The sequence below is a fragment of the Sphaeramia orbicularis genome, chromosome 1 (genome assembly GCF_902148855.1).
Source record: "Sphaeramia orbicularis chromosome 1, fSphaOr1.1, whole genome shotgun sequence".
Lineage (NCBI taxonomy): Eukaryota > Metazoa > Chordata > Actinopteri > Kurtiformes > Apogonidae > Sphaeramia > Sphaeramia orbicularis.
The window spans coordinates 39,597,925-39,619,380 of record NC_043957.1 but is presented as its reverse complement, the minus strand read 5'-3'; the positions used below and the strand labels follow the sequence as shown (position 1 = coordinate 39,619,380).

At 37.8% G+C, this 21,456-nt stretch overlaps 1 protein-coding gene across 1 annotated transcript in view; it reads right to left on the bottom strand.

Moving 5' to 3' along the window:
• grin2bb (glutamate receptor, ionotropic, N-methyl D-aspartate 2B, genome duplicate b) overlaps nucleotides 1-21,456 on the bottom strand; it is a 102,244-nt gene that overhangs the window by 40,703 nt on the left and 40,085 nt on the right. The window contains 2 exon segments of the mRNA XM_030147306.1: nucleotides 381-651; nucleotides 2,863-3,006. Of these exon segments, the coding sequence (XP_030003166.1) occupies nucleotides 381-651; nucleotides 2,863-3,006 (415 nt within the window).

Genomic DNA, 21,456 nt, shown 5'->3' with positions numbered 1-21,456 from the left:
GCAAAAGAAACATAAGGGCAAATAAAAGTAAAATAATTGGAATTGTTGACAAAACATCATCAGCCCAAGAACCAGAAGTAGAAATGTTTAATGGAAAACTGTAAAAAAAAAACCAAAACACTAATGAAGTGAAAGTTAGAGCGAAAAGAACTAAATCTCTGTCTCATTTGTTTAGTATAGAATGAATAACTAAACATCACAATTAATTTTAATGCTTTAAAATGTGGTACCTAGTGAGGATTGTCTGCATTTTTTAATTAGCTGTGTTTAGTTAATTAAACTTTTAAAAATAATCACACCATTCGCTATGAAATGATTATCTGTGTATAAACCCTGAAATCAAAATTGGACCTGCTGTTGGCGGGGTGTTTGGTTGATACCTGTGGGGAAAACAGGTGGAACATGGTCTGCATCTCCGGTTACCAGCGAGGGCACAATCCAGGTGTAACCGTAACCTGTCAGGCCAACAGAGTGGGCCACCTCGAAGATAGTGGAGGCCTCCTCCTTCGTACTATAAAGCAGGATAACAGGACTTTGCAGTTTCTTCAACTGGTTCTGGATCTTTAAATCTCCGTCGTCCACTGACATGTCCAGTAGGAGGACTTCTTCTAACTCCCAGCCCACAAAGCTGTTGTCGATGGTACTGCGGATCTGGAAAGAAAAGGAGGAGATGATTTAGAAAAAAAAAGTGTAGGCTGCACATACACAGTTGTTAAAGAGAGATACTGGAACAAGGCTGACTGAGACGTCTCCTCCTCCATATCGCCGATTTCAAAACTGTTCTGTCTTGGGGTAGAAGCAGCAGTCGATTAGGTAATCTCTTTTCTGAAATCTGTGGGCTATGTCCTCACACTCACAAAGGAGATAGAGTCAGAGCAGTATGGGCACTTAAAATCCCACAGCACCAACACAGTGTTAACAGATAATTCCATAGTGCATCCTCTAAACGGCCTCTAAATGAATATTTGCTGGTCTCAAGCATCTATATGGCATTATCATACAAGGAAATTCTCGTTGTGTAGTGTTTCAGGGTCAGGAGAGTGGTAGCCTTCCATGAGGAAATCAATTCAAAGGGAGTTACATAAGTTGAAAACATCTTATCAGTAGTATATATTCAACAATGCAAATTTTCTTTGTATATCAAGAGAAGAAAAAGAAAACCTTTTGTGTATGTCTGATATTTTTATGAGTAAGAGAGGGCAGTAGGGCAAAATGCGATTTATGATACAAGTAGTAACTGGTTGAAGCATTTCTCTCTGATTGAGGTGTTTCTGTATTTTCATCGCTTCACATCTGATGTTGCTGCTAGACATTACAAGTAATATAAATTCTGCTACTGTGAAGATCTCCACAAAAGAGTCTCGGCACTAAATGCCCTAACACACAACCTTTACTATATTATTAATGCAGAAGAGAAGTTTGTTCAAAGCCAAGACACTGCAATTTCTGTGAAATAAAAAATACAATTAGCGGACTTTCAATAAGTTTTTAGTCTCTTCAAATGTAAGTCTGAAGTTCAAAGTTATTGAGGATCTTGTACGATCCCTTTTAAGAGCCTGTTCTCAGCCCTGAAGATAAGAAGGCGCAAGCTTCAGTGAGTGGCTGCATTCAGCAAAGACATGTTCAGCCAATCTGCCAATTCGTTTAAAGCAATCAGAAAATGGAACTCACTCCACACTTATATCAGACTCTGCCAACCTTATCATTTTTAAAAGCTTCAAATTATGTCTTACAACCAGACAAACGTGTCCTAAAATAGCTGCTTTTGTTAGGATCATTTCATTTATTGCACTTACTAAATTAACTGCAAAATAAATAATACACATGAATGAAAAAAGACAGGATAGACATCTTATCAGTGGATTAGAATGCAGTGTGAACACTACAGTAGGTGGCCAGCCTCCAATTATGGATCCCCAAAAGACAAAAGTAATAACATCTAATGTGCCTGGGACCCATGCTGAAAACGAATCTCTCATTTGAAACCATGGTTGAAAAGGTTTATGGCCATTAGTTGTATTAGTAATAAGTATCCTGCTGCCTCTGGAATACATTTATCTTTTGAGATAATATGCCTTCCAATATTTGGCCTCAGGTTATTTCAAAGTGGTATATTCTATGTAAGGGTTGTGCATTTACTTGGTGATGATGGAACTAGTAGGTGGTCAGCTAACCTACAGTGTTCACACATGCATGCAACTGCCTGAAGGAAATACACTGTAATATAGGCTTTAAGGAGGACTGTGTTATTATGACACCATTCTTCTTGTTGCCATTTGACTAAAAATTATGCACTGTTACATCATTTTGGACCTATACAGATAATATACTTAGAAAAAAGCTAAGTAATAATCAATCAAATAATCAATCTGCTCACTGATAATGATAAAAATGTAGAAATGAGTCTCAAGCCTTGTTTCAAATACATCCAACTCTATCTTAGTGAAATATTCCAGCTAAAAATTTCGCTAAATAACAGAAAGATTTTCATACAATCCCGACAGAGGAACAGTACTGTTTTCCTGATCCTTAGAATGAGATGACATCAAAAACAATTTAAGAATATTAATTCTATCTGGTCTCTATTGATGAATCTGTCATTGCGTATCACAAGCAGAGCTTTTGACTTTTTTTCCCCAGTTTTTCCTAAATTTTTAAGTGGTTTGATTTTATTGTAGATTAAGGAAATCTTGCCAAGCAAAAGATTTTTACTCCACTGACAGGTTTTCTCTCAATACAAAGCAATTTGGCGTCTTCGTAGCAGGGTTGGTCTCAAAAATCTTATCTATTTTTTCTGTCTTATAATTCTATCTTATGATTTTATGTATGAATCCACACATAACTGTGTTTGTGTTCATTTACCTTATTGACAAAGTCCTGGTAGCCAGGGTAATACGTGGTGACGACGGAGAAGATGTACCAGTCATACTCCTCCATGATGTTCAACATGACAGAGGCCTGCTGCTCGATGGATGGGCCAAACTGGAAAAACATGGAGTTGTCGTCCTGGAAACCAGAGACACGGAGCCAATCAGCAAACAAGGTCATGAGTCATACAGCATGAGAGAGAACTGGAAGGTAGGGCGCAGACGATTATGGAGCGTGTCCAACTACCGCGAGCCTTAGGAAGTAGAATTCCTGTTTTTAGATCTGAGTTGCACATTCTCCATAACAGCACAAGAGAGCAAGACTCTGACATACTTTTTGGTTACACATTTTATTTATGATGGTTTTAACACAGGCTGTCAAGTCCTACCAATGACAAAAAGGTCTTTAATTAATATTCAACAGAGACAAGGTGACTCATCCATTATCAAGGAGCTCTAACGGAGCTGGCATCCCAGTTTTAGTCAGAGAGCAAATAAGACAAGATGGCCACCTGTTTCAATGACATGTACTTTACAATGTAGATTACACACTGTGTGGAGGGACTTCTACATCAGAACACGTGTTAAATGAGGGGTGTCAAACATATGGCCCACGAGCCAAAACCAGCCCACCAAAGGTTCCAATTTGGCCTGTGGGATGAATTTGCGAAGTGCAAAAATTACACTGAAGATATTAACAGCCAAGGGCATCAAACTCATTTTAGTTCCAAACAAAATTTTAACAATATTACACCTGGTACTAAATATTTTGTGCTTTTGTAGATCTACTGCAATCTATAACACACATGTATGAATAATGAGTTGAAAATTGTTACAATTGCAATTATTTTTCTTGTGAAATGTCAAGTTTTTCAACTTATTCACATTTTTTGTGAAAGGATAGTTTATAATTGTAAATATTTGAAGTATTTAATTTAACCTTTTTGCACAAAAACAAAGAGAGCATTTTTGACTTTTCATTTTTTTTATAGGCAATTATGTTATTTTACTGGTCGGGCCTGTTTGAGATCAAATTGGGTTGTATGCGGCTCAAGAACTCAAATGAGATTGACACCCCTACTTTAAACAATAGATAGAACAAGTAAGAGCTTGAGGAGGTTTGCATCTGGAGTCTGGATCGGTCATGGGTAAGTCAATCAGCTATGTAAATCTGCGACAAGACTTATCAGGACACACAAGTCAATATGGGTTATTCATTAACATTAGTGACATGGAAGAGGAGCAAATAAGGCATCTTCTGTATGTGAAAAGTGAAAGGAAGGGCTGATGGGAGGCTGACTGAGATGGATTGAGATGCAGGGTCATCGTGAAACACTGTCTACTGAAAATGATTCAAAAGCAGGAAAAATGTCTCATCTGAGAAGAATGATAAAAGCACTGGAATATGTGTTTTGGCTTATGCTTTGGAAAGGCAGTGTTCATTAAATCTAGTGGGTGCAAAGGGTCAAACTGATACGACAGGAATGTATTAAGCACACCCTGAAGAATAACTCGTTCTAAAGTAGAGGTCGACTGATAGTGGCTTTTTAAAGGACAATTTATGACAGATTTTTTTGTTTTGTTTTTTTGAGGGGGTTTGTGCCTTTATTTCATACTTGAGCTGGAGCAAGAGAGGAGATGTAATGAAAGAGAACATGCGAATGACGTGTAGCAAATGACCTCGGGTTAGAATCAGACCTATACAAAGCCTCAGACTACATGACACAGGACCTACTGACCCCCCATCACACACACTTCCCCTGAAAAAAAATCCGGAGTGCCAAGAATTAACTACATCTGAGTCATCTGTAAAACAACCTGACAACTGATGAAGTGAACATCAAGCTCAGTAATTAATCTGAAACTGAACACCAAACTTGTCATAACCGATGTAATGCAGATTTTTGTTTGTTGAAGTATTATTTCTCTTTAAAAGAATCCAAATCATCAACCTCAGAAACTGTATGAGCCAAGTTTCAATATCTTCATAATATATTTTTTAACCTCTACATAAATGGAAGAAATATGTGTTGGAGAAATTTCTTGGCAAACAAAAGCATTCTATTTGTACCTAATACTATTAAGCACCGTCTTAAGCTACAATGCACAGGTTTTAGTATTTATCTTTGGTCATATGTGATGGCATCAAACCAAATGTCTGTGCACACAACACTAATTCCTCTGTCTGGCATCCTTCCTCTGTGGTTCTTCCTGGAGTTTCTACAATTTCTTTTTCCTGGTAAAGGGCTTTTTTAATGAATAAAATTGAAACTTAGACAGACCAGTTGTTTGCAAGAGAAAAAAAAAAAGGAAAATGTAATTTTTAGCTATCTATTAATGTGAAGAGTGAGATAAAATTTGATACAAGGAAAGAAAAACACTGTATATTTCCTAAAAAGTCATCCATTAAATCTCACTTTCCAATAAAAATGTGATTAAATGTGATTAATCTGTGATCTTCCACATGATAAAAGTGTACAGATATACTGTTTAATCTTGTCCTTTTTTTTTTTTTTCTAATGTTCACTCAGTTTTCCCTATACAACACATTACACTTAAATGCACTGCTGAACTGTGTACTGTATACTGTATGTTTGCTATCTGATGTTCATGTGCATCAAACAGATATGTGAGTTACATATATCCATCCATGTGCACAATCAGTCATACGTGTTAGTCATGCGGTGACTGAGAGCTCCTCGGGTTAGGTGAGCTACTTTACCGCGACTCCACATCAAAGCTCCGTCCTCCATTGTTTTACCCACAGGGATAGAAATTATGTTACCTACTTTTCACTGTAATGAGGTAATAACATCACAATGTTAAGTGATGGTAGGGAGAGCAGCAGCGGCAGAAACGAGGGGGGAGGAAACCTGATGTTTTACCTTCTCTGACAATAAATATGCTGCACTCTGTTCACTAAGGTAATGAAGGTATTCTAACGCATGACCAACAGTTAATGCACAATTCACCTCTAACCTCACACTTCCATCAGAATCATTCACTATTGGAGCACTTCTGCTTCAACATGCAGAGCTATAAATGAATTGTGAAGATGAGTGTAACACGCAATTTATACTGACATTATTATCTATGGATCCAGGCGTTCCTTTCAACCATGTCCACAATCCATCCTCTCAGCCATTCACCACACTCACCTCTTTTCCTGTCTTTAAAGGTCAGTTCACTCTCAAAAAAAGACACCTTTTCTAATCCCTAACCAGACACAATGCAGATATTAAATCAAGTCTACAAAACTCTGGATTATATTTCATAGCAGTCAGGGTTAGAGATTTTAATCTCTAAGATTTAAACAGAACTTTCTAGAAAAACTGCCCTGATTTGTTGGAATAACAGCTGCTATTCTCATTAGAGAGTGATTTTTTTAATTAAAAATATATATTTAAAAAAAAAAGGTTTTTTTCATTATAATTTCTTTTAGCAAAGTAAAATCTTCCTTTGCATCTTTTGGATTGTTGATTCAGTCAAAAATACACTGCCTGGGCCCAAAAAGTCATAATCTTGATTGAACAAAGCAAATCAAAGTCTTAGATAATTACTGCAGTGGTTAATATGCAACAAGTTATTCAACCCTAACTGATGAAATTAGTAGCTTCATTCATTCATTCATTCATTCATTCATGTAAGATAGAGCATAACAATTGGACTGTGTTTCCGTGTGAAAAGGTCATGTGGTCTGATGAGTCCAGATTGACCCTGTTCCAGAATGATGACACATCAGGGTGAGGAGAGAGGTGGATGAAGTGATTACCCATCATGCGTACAACAGCAATGTTATGTGTCCAAAGAATGATAGAAGTAAGTATAGTGAGATTGCAAAATCTTATCAAAACAATGCACAGTGAATACACAAAATAATAATCCAAATTAAAGGTAAAATAAGGCCAAATCTAAATATTAGAGCATGGGATTTTTTTTCTGGCCAGGCTGTGAATAAAGGTAAAGGTCCAGTAATTAAAATCTACAGGATTCAAGAGGATCCAGTTGCAGATGATCTTCAGAGTCCACCATATTGTACTGCCATATTTTTTTTTAGTATAGCTCAAAGCAAAATTCTTCCTCCCCTATTTTCCACTGTATGTTTGGTGGTATCCACCATTAAAGTGGATTACTGTCACTAAGTGTGGATGGGGTTTAGTCTCACCAGTCTAGCCAGAGCTATTTGCACACTTCAATAGCACTACTTCAGTGCTGTAGATAGGTCTGGCATCCACCACTATCATTCTGGTTTAGGGGTAAAAGTTATCTGGACTGTTTGGTATGTTCCTGGTCAGTGCTGAGGATACAGGATGCTTCAACAGTCTAATTGCAAGACAGCGCCAGGAGAAATGCAGTTATGGTGAAAAACATGTATATGAGGAAGCATGTTGTGTTAAAATGATTCATTCCATACAAAACAAAATGGCACATAAAAAGATGTATTTCTTGTCCAAACTTGCCATTTTCAGGGTGTAGTTGCTACTGAGATTTTTTTTTCCCCCGTAGCGAAGAGGATTTTCAAAGCAGGAACTTGCTAACATTAGTGGAAGGAAGGAGAATCATGATCTTGCCCCGGCATGACAGAATTATTCACCTTTGTTCCTGCCACTTCCAGAGAGCCAAACATGACTACAGTTTATATCCCCTCAACTACAAAGATTAGAACAGACAAACACTGGCTCTAATCAGGACTTTTTTTTTTGGCTTCACTGTAGGTCAGGGTGAGGGGGGAAGTCTGCAACCTCATTGCTAGCCTTTGCTTCACCATTAAATACACAACCTTTAGCACATGCAAAGTTGTTACAAGCTTTTATATAAACAATTTTTTAACTTTTTAAAGGGGTCATATTTTGCTAAACCCACTTTTAATAGTCTTTGGTACATTTATTTGTGTATTTGGGGACCCTCACAGTTCCAAACATTTGAATTTGAACCTTCCAGGTGCTGCAAAGCTATCTTTATATTCATTCTGGCAAAAATCGAGTGGATTTCTACAACCAGTTTCAATTCCTTCTTAATTTGTTAAATTTTATAACTAGTTACGTCGTGACATTTGCATGTATAAGGCCAAGACTTCTGACAAACATTTCTCAGAGTACTCCATAATTGTTTGTCAGCAGTAGCAGTTGTAGTCCATACTGAAAATATTTCCAAACTTCGAGCCAGTTACTTAAAATGTTAAGCTGTTGGTTGAATGGGACAGAGCAGCACAGCCAGCAACCTGGAGGGGGTGGGGTCATGTACATTTAAAGGGCCAGTGCTCAAAACAACCTTTCTGGTGTCATTACTCAAAAACAGGGTTGAAGATGGACCTGTGGAGTTGAATTAATGAAGAATTCAGACCCAAGCATAGCATTTACAGTTTATGTAGACCACAGGGAAATGATTTAATATGCATAATTCCATTTAAAAAAGCAAAATATCACTCCTTTAAAGAGGCGTATGACTTTCATCACCAATTTTTAATTCAAATCTGTAAAACCTGAGTCATAGCCTAAGTATCACTAATCCGTAAGCACTTCCGTGATTACCCACCTGAATCTCTTCCCTGATGGTGAACAATTTCGAAGTGTCCTCCACTATAAACAGTCCATTTGTTTACAAACAGAGCCTGTAAGTCAGTCGGGCATTTTCGGAAACTTGTCGTGACGTGCAAAGTAGGAAGCGGAGGTACACGCTAATAAGCAGAGTTACACACAGATTTGATGAAAAACTGGTGACGAAAGTCATACGCAGCTTTAAACTAAGCAATGGCCAATTCATCCCAACAAAATTCCCAACAGCTATAGCTACCTTTTCTGTCCAATTCAATCCAATAGAGCTGGCGTGTGTAGATTATCAGTTACAGCCATATTCTTTCTGGAAAGATACTGTAGTTGAATTTTTAGCTAGCAATGACTCATGGGATGGCAGTGTCAGTCTGTTAGTTAGCCCTACACCCCATCCACCCACACAGCCAATGATATGAGACTCTAATATACACACATTATTACTAGACATTCTCTATGTTCTTAAGAATAAATACCACCTCTCTTTTCTACCTCTGACTTACTCTACCGGTCTGGTACTTTTTTATTTCCTCTTACTCACTCAGTATCCAATACTGTTTCATCCCTCTAAAACCTGCTCTTTGTCTCTGTATTAGTCTATCCTGATTCTGTCTTTCTAAAAGTGGGCTTGGTGCGGTGTAATCACATATGAGACCAAAACCTGCCATTCAGTGTGACCGTGAGGACACGACTTAGTTCATTCTCTCCTTCTCAGATTACAGCTAATCATCATCTTATTCCATTTTCATACCCTAATCACCCGTATTTAATTTTTGCTCTTTATTCACGTGGCATTAGTCTCTGTTTCTTTTTCACTCTTTCTTTCCCTTGACCTCAACCCCCCACCATCTTTTTCATCTATTTGCATGCTGTTTTTTACATAATGTCCTGCAGCTCCATTAGTTCATACCACAGAGAGTGTGAACTGTCCTGCAGGGCGCGGCGTGTCATTAGCAATACCAACTACCAGCTTGCTTTCCCGCTTGCTTTCCTGCCTGTCATTTCACATGCCACACTGCTCAACCATGAGCCTAAGAAAGTGGGTTGTCACCTAATTTTCAAGACCCATTTTTGTGTCTCCTTTCTTTAAATATCAAGTTAGTGTCTGTGTGGTGGGTTACAGCTCGTAATGTGTGCTGTCAGATTTGGTTAGATCTGGAAGGACTGCACACTGGACAAATATACACTTACATCTAGAGCTGCGCAATATATCACATTCATTTGATTCACTGAGTTTCAGTTTCTAAATGATGTTAAAAATCCTTTAATAGTAAAATTGAGAATGTGCCTCTTCTGGACACCTTTCTTGATCCACAAAAAAATCCAAACTCAACCTGTTTTGTTGTTGTTGTACTGTGAGTAATTGTCTGCTGTGAGTAATGTTTTATGTGTATATCTTATTATTTTGACACCTTGACACCCATTCAAGTTCAGACCCAAATGAAGAGCCTCTCCTCATGTTCAGATGTTCAGCTACCTTTAGACTGCCTGTTTATGAAGTGCACCTTAAAAACTCATCTGTACTCTATGGCTTTTGACCCATATATATATATATATATATATATATATATATATATATATATATATATATGTATATATATAATATTTACAATCTTTTGTGTGTGTGAATATTACATTTTCAGTATGTTTGTACTGTGTGACTCATTTCTATTTCTATGTGCATTACTTTGGGGCAAACACTGTTTTTAGATATGTTTTAAAAAATACAACTGGACTGGATTGGATTGGAAGTACTGCTTTTGTGTTTGTGACATTGAACAAATAGTATATGGCCAATGGGATTAATTAAGGAACATAATGCTACACATCAAGACCAAAAAAAAAAATCCTTAAATCCTTAAAATCCATATAATATAAAAAAGTATAAAAATATTATGTTTCCATATTCTGTCTATACTGTTCAGTTCTACTTATGTTTTGGTCATTTTATTAAACAGGTTTTGGCTGTTAAAGAGAGAAAATTCCAGAATTACCTTTCAGCATTTTGCATATTAAGTGGCCTGACAGGAAACAAGAACTGGATCCTCTTCTGTAAAATCAATTTTCAGGCAAAATGTGCCTGAAAGTAGAGGAGTAGAGTTTAACAAATCATATGCATTTTCAGAGAGGTTGGGGTTAAATACATGACTGACAGCTGTGATTACAAAAACTGATCAGATTTAGTCAAGATGTGGCTGTAAAGTAGTTTGACATGGAGGCTTCAAAAAGTGACTTGTCTTTTCCGCAACAGCATCAGGTCATCGACTTTTATAGCAAGTATTTTGATTTGGACTGAGGGGAGAGAGCTGCAGAAGGAAGCTGTGTGTATGTTGAAATTCTGGTGTGGTTTCCCCTGATTTTGCCTCCTGCAGCTTTCAAGGACATTTTAAAAACACATCACAGCAATAACTACACTCAGATTAGCTTAAACCTCAATGACAAGGATTTTATAGAGTGTTTGATTCAATCAGATCATCAAGAAAACCTTTTTTTGTTGTTGTTGTGAGGTGGATCATAACCAATTAGTTTCTTATCGCCACTTTGATTTTCACTTCCATTATTTTAATCTCCTCTTGAATCTTCACAGTTCCATTCCCACGCTGACTCACTTCTTTGGTGTTTCAACCATACCACAGGAACCTTAAAATAGCGTCGCTGAATCTGCAGCAGTTTGTTGTGTGAATTATTCCCCCCTCCCAAGAAAAAATAAAAAAGTCTAGTAGAGGAGTGAATCACTTGGGAGGAATTATTCCACCTTTGTGCAGATACGGCACTAGAGAACTAGCTTAGTAACACAAACCTCTGTGTCTCATTCTCACTCCCTGAGGTACTGTACATGTGAGTCTAACCCCCAGTCATGTCAGTGACTCTACACTCTCTCTGAACTCACCGGGGACTCAGTCGAAGACAGAAATACACAGTATGCTAATGCACATAGTCATCTGTGTAAATAAAACACCAAGTTTTCTCTTTTTTGGCAGTTTGATACCCATATCTCTGACATCTCTCCTTGTCAGTGTATTAATGAAATATGTCTGCCAGTGAAGTGTGAAGCGGGTTGTTGTAGGCTTTAAACCCATTAAGACAGTGAGTGTCATATACATTTGATTTCATTCAGTTGTCATGGATGCTTCTTTGGATGTCGATGCTGAGAACTGCCTCTGCGGCTGCAGCAGCTGCACCAGTGTGCAGTACTGTACCAGTGCTGAGGGGAGTGAGCCTCAAGCAGGAGGGCTGAAAAGGATTTGGTAACTCATCTCCATGTCATGCCAATGAAAGCCTGTCTCCAATTAGATTTGCAGAGGAAGAGCGACATATCGGCCCACTGCTCAACAAGCCCTGGTGGGAGAGGATTGGAGGGTAGAGAGACAGAATGAGAGAGAGACACTGAGAAGAAAAGTGAAAGAGAGAGTAAGAGGGGGTGGCTGTTAAGGCTGAGAGAGAGAGAGAGAGAGAGAGAGAGAGAGAGAGAGAGAGAGAGAGAAGACTTGCTTGAGAAAACAGGCAAACCCTTAGAACTGACTGAGACAGGGTCTCACAAACACACACGTGCAAAGACAAGCGCAAGTGGCAGTGTACACATCGTTCCCTCCAACACTCAGCTTTTTCCACTTCATCACACTCATCTTTCTCCACCTTTCATCCTCTTCCCTCTGTCTATCTCTCCTCCTCACAGTCTGAGTACCATGGCTGCTGCTGTCAATCCTCCTCAGTTGGAGCCCAACATGCTTCATCATCATATTTCTAATCAAACACACACGGTGTCTTAATTAATCTCATATTCACTGTTTAATTATCAATGACCCTGTTTCAACATCTCTTTCCTGCCTTCATTCCGTACACTTCATTTTAAACATCCCTATAATGTTCTGATTGAATTACTCTTGCTATTTTTATCAAGGAAATGATTTGAGAGGCGCCGAAAATGATTCACTCCCACAGCAGCCAGTGGAGCGGTGATGATAGCATCACTTCCATACAGGACGATCATCCATATATGTGGAAATATTTAATAACAAGCTGCATGAAGTATGATAAGCATAAAAAAGAGAACATTAAAATTTCAATGAATTCATTAACAGCAGAATCATAATAATGCCAACAGGGGCTGGATGTTAAATAAAGCACTTGTCATTACAGTTCTTTATCCTCTGATGTGTAAACTGATCATCCTTTTTCTGTCACTGTCAATATGTGGGAAATCATAAATATGACAGGATGACAGGATGTAATATTCGGATTCTTGATGTGTGTAAGCAAACTGAATTAATTAAACTGAAAAACAAACACATTTATTCATTGGTTTGCCTCTTTCAACATACAGAAATTGTAGTTGACACTCGTTGTTTTGTCTTTCATTAGTGCAGCTTGACTAAATCTGATGCACTGAGGTCATGACACAGAAGCAGCATTTATCTGCGACAGGAAGATACTTTGTAGATAATAATGTAGGTACTGTAGGATTCTCATTTAATCTAAGTTTCTGTGTTGTCCCAATAGTAAAACCATTATTAGTGACAGTAATATAAGCTGTCTTTCCATATTGCTTAAAATGACAAATTAACAAATGAAAAAGGGCCATGTTTACCTTCAACTTTGTTCAGGTTCAATTGGCAGCAACCCCTTCTGAGAAAAAACATCCAACAGTCAAATCAAATCTGACCACAACCTGGGATAAAGACAGTCTAAAATGGACCCAAAACCACACAGAAACATAACTTAAAAAACAAATACTTGCATAGAAATATTTATGAAAAGTGTGTGTATCTGCAAGAAAATACTGAGGCATATTTTATCATCTCAAAATTACAAATATGATGAAACATAGTCAGCAATGGCAAGCACATTCATACACACTCACACACACACAGACACACACACACACACACACACACACACGCATACACATGCAGAGAAGGCTTCAAATATTGCCCTATACTTCCAGAGGGGAAAAGCAAGATTTGAAATATGCTTCTACCAGTTTACACAACAAAAATAGCTCTCCACAGCTCTGGCAGAAATCTGTGTCTGACTCTGAATCTAAAACTGAGCAACTGAAAATTAGCCCCAAATTACTATTGGACAGTTTTGTTAGTGCTGTGTAGTTTGTATTTCTCTGTTTCAGTGAGGAGCTAGATGAAGACTTTCCCATTACAACTTTAGATACGTATGATCACATGAGTTTTATTTGGAAATAGTGTGAATAGTGTAGTTCATGAAATATGACTGTTTTTTATGCCTTATGTATGAACATCTTATGTCTATTCAGAGGGGACAGGAAGCAGGGTAGAAACAGATGGGAATGACATGCAACAAATGTCACTGGACTGAGAATTAAACCAAGTGATGGCTCGTATCCAGCTCTTCAACCCTCTGACTACAGGCCAACCATTAAAGGTGACACTTTTGTTAGTTTTTGACTGAACTGAAACTTGCACATGATGTCCAAACTATTTAGATAAGGGCCTAAATATCTTGTATCTTGTAGAAAATAGTAAAACACCACAGTTTAGCCTTAAAGAGGCAATACACTAACTAGCTCTGTATGTCTGGCTCTCATGTTAACAAAAACACTGACCATGATCTGTATGAAAACTCACAACTGGATTTCCTCTGTGAAATTGATCGCGGACTCTACAATTTCTGTGCCCTTTGACCTTTCCTCTTGTGGTATTTTCAGAGTAAACATAAAAGATCATTTTACCCTTGGGAGTACAGACCCTGGACACAGATACAGTGGATGACTGGATTAAGTCTTATCCACAACCTTTCTCTCAGGGAGCAGCTCAGCTACATTTTCACATGCTGTCTGGATGAGTCCTGATTTATCAAGATGATATGACACTCACCAACAATGACATCATTTGCAAATCTCTTAACAACTGGGGAAGGAAAAGGCTCCGTTACTGGCTAAGGAAACAAGCAAGGCAGAGTGCCACATAGCTATACTTGGCTAAGTGAAGAGTGTTTAGCCCACTGCTGACAGACTCAGAGGAGGCGGCTGCATTCAGGCGTCACTCAGAGAATAAAAGTCCCTTGTACTGAACTCTATTTGAAGGTTTTTTACTCAACTTTATACTTCAAATTGTGATTTGAAAGTCACTCATTCAATTAACACATTTAATTCTCTGTGATATACTTCAAACTTTCATGTAAAAACATTCTTGAGTCATTCTGGAGATCAGAAGGTGCATTTCTGTTTTCTGTAAACTGACAGGGGACATGGCAATCAGCTGTAGTGAGATGCATACTTCAGCAGCAAATCTACCATTCAAGATTAATATGATGGCTTTATAAGGCAGGCTGCCCAGGTACTGGTCAGTACTGGTTGCCAAGGTGTATCTGGCAACACATTTTAACGCTTCTCAGTGTTGCCCAGGCATTGGTTTATTTATGGACACTTGTTACAATGTCACATGAACTGGTTTGTGAAAAACCCTCACACTCCCCGCACACTCTGGATTAAAACGTGACCATGGGTGGGAGAAAGGATTGTTGTTGGCTTTGTTCCCCACAAAGGAGGAGTGAATTCCAGAATGGAATCAGTGCATTATCAACCCCTCTGTACAAATGTGTCTCAACCTGATGCATTCTCTGCATAATGAGTCTATTACCTATTTTCTTAACGCAACACTGTCATACTCCCAGACTTTTCAAGCAAGTGACATGATGAGTCTAATAAGGGTAGGCATACGTTTATATTATGTAAAAGCAACAAGAAGCAAAGGAGCTACATGTATTGTTCTGGCATTTATTTGTCACAAAGCACTTCATTAAAATATGTGCAGTGGAGTAGGGCTGCATGAGTTTACTTGCTTGTTATCCAGGAAAATGTACAGATTATTCATTATTAAATGAACATTTTTTCATCTATAGCACACTCTTTACCTTAAAGTAAAATAAATAATACAAAAAAGTTGGAACTTTCATTTCATATGTGTTGCACAGCCGAATGCACCTAACATACCACATGTTCTGTGCAAATCTTATTTGAGAAAATTTGCTGGTCTTCTGCAATATAAAGTAACATTCTGGTGCTTGATATGGTGGTGGTCAGACAAAGAAAGAAGTGTTTTGATTAATCAGTGAAATAACATGTAGATTACAGTGTTTCCCACAGAAGTAGATTCTATTGGTGACTGTAGATGACAAGTTTCAACCATGTTTTCTTTAAATGATTATTACAAAATACCAAATGTAACATACTCTGCTGTAGGGCAGTGCAATTGATTGTGGTATCAAAATGTACAATGATATAATCGCAAAAGGATTCAAAGGTCCAGATTATTACATAACATTTCTGCAATTACATCACCTGAAATCATCCTAAATCTGGACCTTTGAAAATTTTTGTGATTATATTATTGTACATTTTGATACTACAATCAATTGCACAGCCCAACAGCAGAGTATCTTACATTTGGTATTTTGTAATAATCATTTAAAGAAAACATGGCTGAAATCTGTCATCTACAGTCACCAACAGAATCTAATTCTGTGGGAAACACTGTAATCTGCTTGTTATTTCATTGATTAATCAAAGCACTTCTTTCTTTGTCTAACTGCCACCTTATCAAGCACCAAAATGTAACATTTATATTGGAGAAGACCAGCAAATATTCTCACATGAGCTTTGCACAGAGCATGAATACCTGTAATATTGCACAAAAATACTGACTTGTTTTTAAATGTGTTGTTTCATCTTATAGTGAGTCATTTGTGAAAAGGCCTGAGCTGGAGCGCCACCATCAGAATCCATTAAAACACCAGAGGGTTTCTATTATCTTCTTCCATGTACCAACACTACCAGCCACTAAGACGTAATCATCCACTGAATGTCTAATTAGAACAAATTAATCTCTTTGTCTCACAAACATATTCATTCTCATACGAACACATATACACTCATGCACTCCTACACACACCCACAGGCATGTGAACCCACAAACATACTGTACATACTTAAAGGCTGCTCTGAAAGCACGAAAAACTAGTGTTTGCCTCAAGCTTTCTTCACTAGTCTGCTCGCCACTGTGTGCACGATGAGGATACAATTAATTGTCTGATTCAATCTTCCACTGTTACATCTGATGCTCTGGCAGCACTCACATCATGTCAGTCAAACCAAGAGCCTAGTCTTAACACAGAGTGGCAGAGATGAAGACAGAGGACTGCAGATGAAATGAGGTCCGGTGAGCAACTGGTAAGTAACAGATGTGCAACAGTTCAAAGTAATAAAAAGAACTAAGGAGAGATGTAAGGCTGTAGACAGGGACGTTGATTACTTTATACAGGAAAAGGCTTTGAAGATATAATGCACATAAAATCACTGGAAGAAAAGTTGTCAGAAAGAGTACCCAAGCAGCAGGACAATGCAAAGAGGTGGGGGGTTGAAAGAGTCAATTTAGCATCACCTTTGGCCCTGTGAGTTAATGGAAATCTCCTTCACAAGGAGTTGATTAAGCTCATTAGCACAGCAGAGAGCACAGGTAATTAATCACTGACACATGGGAGCGCCACATGCTGATTGGGCCTGATTCCACCAATCCAAACGAGCCAGAGACCCAATTAGCCCTGACCCCGACTGCCACCTGACCCAGACAACCAACGGGTGTGTTAGCATCTCTGTGTGTGTTTGTGTATCTGCGCATGAAACACAGAGGGAGGGGGGCCAACGAGAATGATGTGGCACGAAGGAGGAAAAGGTAGAGCTCACAAATAACTGCACTGAATATTGATAAGAAATCCTTTTGAATTCTTAATGAAACAGAGATGTGTTTTTTGTTGTTTGTGCACTTGGTTTAATTATTCCACTCTGTTTTTCAACCCCTTATAATCTACCATTTGATAGCTCTTGTTTTGCTTGAGAAACGTTTATGTACATGGACCATTTCATGCACCATTTCCCACATTTTGGTTCCCACGAATGATAATACTGGACTATATTGTGTAGACAGTGTAGAGGAGTAGTGCAACACATGTTTTCATTATACATATTTATGACAGAACTGCACATAGCAGAGTTACGCTTAAAATAGGTGATAATCTAAATTACAGTTACAGTATTAAAATGAATAGATTTGCTTATATGGATTACTTCGCATTATTCACATTTAATTTGAAAGGCATGCTTTCCCATAAGACTCTGTTTTCAAATCAAGAATATCTGAACTACAGAGGGTTTTCAATGCACATTTTCACTGACTTTTGTGTATCAAACCATTAGAGAGAAGGTTTCATTGATGATGCTGTTTTTTGTCCACATTCTTTTTTGAGTCATGCATTCGAGTCCTCCATTTGTGCCTCATTCTGATAAAGAGGATATCTCAGAGAGTTTAGTGTAAAGTGCTCTGAAGTTTTACCCAAAATGCCAATGTATTGGATTGTGAATATACTAACAATCTGATGGATTTATGTGACCATGAGGAAAACCAACACTATGGGACCTTTGACTAAAGTGTTGGAAAATGTCAAGATGGGATGACAACCATTGAGAAACAACTTTTAGAGTCAAAAAAGTGACAGCAGTCGCTTTCCATTGACCTTCAAATATAACTTGCACATAAAAATTTACCAAATGGAAAAATGACAATTTTGCCAAAACTCTCGTTTTTCGATTAAAAGTTTTTGCACTGGCAAGAGGTGGTTTTTTGGGCATAGCGCAATTGGTATATCACATAAAACTGCAATGGAAAGACCTTTTTCTGCAACTAGTCATGTGAATAAAAAAAAAAAAACGGATGTTGACAGATGTTACAGCAAGAGAAGAAGAAGAGTTTTAAAAGAAACACGGCACGATATGTGTGAACACACCAAGAAACCAAATCATTTTTTAATTTAGTACGGGATAGAGAAGTAATATATAATAATAATAATAGATATATCTGTAAATCAACACGATATTTACATTTGTTGCCATGTTTATGGAATGACTTCTCTAGTCATCTCATGATAATAAATAAACAAATCATCGCATTTGTGATTTAATGGAAAAACCGACATTACGCACTTCTGTTTTTTCAACATTTTGTAAATATCGGTAAAGATTTGTGCATATGTCCAATGGAAAAGCGACTAGTGATAGAACCTAAAAGCGCTGTTGTTTTCACCACTGGACACAACTCTAAATGAAAACAAGTTTGATGCTGGAATCACAGCATTTCTTCTACACAGATGAGTTAGATGACAAGGCTTATAAAGGTATAAAATGTTTTTATGTGATGTTATTATCTTTGCTAAGCTTGCTGATTCAGTTCACACTAAATGGTGACAGTTCTGACCTTGTTTGGATGATTCCAAACAGAACTTTAGTGCAGCTATTGACAACACAAAGCGTACAGAAAATGGAGGTGATTTGCAGTTTTACTTTGGTTAAGGCAAACAGAGCTGTAATGTAAACTATCAGCTGGTGCAGCACATGAAGATTATAGGATTCAGTGTTATTTTGACTGTCAAAATAATGTGAGGTATGTGTTTTTTAAGAGGAAACTTGATGATACCATAATGCAGATGCACGTTAACAAGTTTTAGCCTATGCTTTATTCGGTGACTGATACAGTCTGTGGATACATAGTGTTGATGTGCTGGTGGTTTCGGTATTCAGAAGTGTGTTTCTGGTATATGACTTCCCCCTGATGTTGAGAGTTTGGAATATTAATACTGCATAGAACCTGTTTAAAATTCAGAGTGACACTTGGGATCAGCTGACTTTAGGTCAGTGTTTTTCAACCTTGGGGTTGGGACCCCACATAGGGTCGCCTGGAATTCAAATGAGGTTTCCTGAAATTTCTAGTAATTGTTAAAAAAAAGAAACAACAAAAAAAACGTACTAATAAAAACATATATTGTGAGTTGAGAGAGACAATCATAATACATAAAGACATGACAAACTGTGACGGTGAAACAGAAGCACTGTGGTACTGTTTATCTTTCAAATGTTCATTGTGGTCGGTTTAAGATGCTGCAGCTCTTTCATAATTCATAGTTTGAGTTATTGTTTTTTCAGTATTAATTGTCAGCCTTGTAAATCCAAGCTGAACTGACTGTACATATTGTGACCAAGGAAAATAAAATTCTCACTTTGTGCAGTAATCTACACCTGGCTTTTCTGCCTCTGTCCATAACAATATACATTATATAGCCTAAATGTCATCTAAAATTAATGTTTATTAGCAATATAGTATATCAAACTATTGCATGATCAAAAAGAAATTAATTTTAGCAAAAAAAATGTCTCTGTTTTGAATGTCTGGGGTCGCAACAAATTTGTGATGTTAAAATGGGGTCACGAGACAAAAAAGGTTGAGAACCACTGCTTTAGGTAGACCTATTCACACTGTTACATGCAATGATAATGTTAAAGTAATCTATTCAATAATCTGTAGTGGAATACGTTTTACTATCCTAAATGACAGATTTTACCCATTTCAGAGCAGATATTTTGAAACAGAAAAATCACCAGTGTCATTAATATCACATATCAATGAATTCCTGCTACTTCCAGAGCTCAGATAATTGTGCACCCTTGTGTGTGCAGTTCATATTATAGTTTCACCCAAGTCTAAATGTTGTGAAAAAGGCTGGTGCAGTTTTGCCGTTCTCAGCTTGTTTGTTTTTCTCAAACATATCTTTAAATGTCATAAAAAATCTCTCTGAACAGATTCTATCCCATTCAGTTTTTCCCCTATTGCTCTTGGATTACATCATACATATTCCTGGGCTAATCTACAGGCATAAGAGCTATATGTGAGCTCTTCAGTGTGTCAAAACACATGTTTGCCCTCTCTCCTCCCCTTTGTTTCTGCTTCCCTCATCTCTCTATTTCCCCCACTTTCATACAACCGTGCTTTTTCAATTTTGCTTTCCTCTCTAACAAGCGCAAAAGGTGAGAGTGCAGGCTAGAGTCAAGTGCAGCGTGCAATGAGAGACATTCAGTTCAAAACCTTGTCATGACGCTTTTCTTCAACACATCTTAACTCCGTTTCCCTTTCTGTGTCTCTTCTCCCGCTCACTTAGATTAAGAATAGCCCTGATTTCCTGCACTTTAAGACATTCATCAGCACCTGGATCTAAAGTGACTTCCTTCAATTGGACACTAAAACCTAATTTGCGCTCATCTCAATCAGTTGCACATATTTTTTTTTTTACTCTTTTCCTGAAATTCTCTATTTTGTATGCATGTATCTCTCCCTCTTTCTCTGTGGTGCACACAGTTAAATCAGATAGGCTGGATAAGTGTGGCAGCATGGTTATACAGATACCAGAGGCACCAGAGAGAGCAAAAATCAATCACTTCTCCCTTTCCCTTTCATCAGCTATCTCTCACCCTCTGTCTTTGTAGCCCTCTCTTTTCTCTTTCAATGTTCCCGCTCTTCTATTCCCTGTATCCTCCTCATCGTTATTATCATTTGAATGTCATTCAAAACTTCCTTCCTATTCCAATATGTAGCTTTTGATTAAAAGTCAAGTCACCCTCCAAACGGGTGCCCTCCCTCCTTTCTTTTTTCTCCTTGAAGAGCGCAGATGCCAACCCCCTCGTTCCACTATTTACTCCATTTGTGCTGCGAGTCGCCTTCAACAGCGCTAGACTTTGTGACTGACAGCAGTTGGCCTGTCAAAAACAGGGAAGTCAGGAAGAAGAGGACTAGGAAGCAAAAAGTGAAGGAGGCATGCTGAGGAGGGAGGAGTGAGGGATAGAGAAAGACATTTCTAATTCAAAGAGACATGCAGTGTTTCCGTGGCAACTCCGTTTCCATAGAAACCGTCTTGCTAAAGATGCCATTAGTGTGACAAAAAATACTGCGCTGTATGCACACAAATATAGAAATAGCCGTTTTTATGCTGCAACTGTATTTGCACTTCCATGCATGAGAGAAGACACACAAGTGCATTCCTGTGCACACTTTTAATCACTCACACACCTAAGGTCAATTACAATAGCTCAATTACAGGCCACTTATGTTAGTAGCACAATTATAGGTTTGGCCCTTAGGGAAAAGAAGTGACAAATTGTCTTACTAATATTATTAGTTTTACTTGTA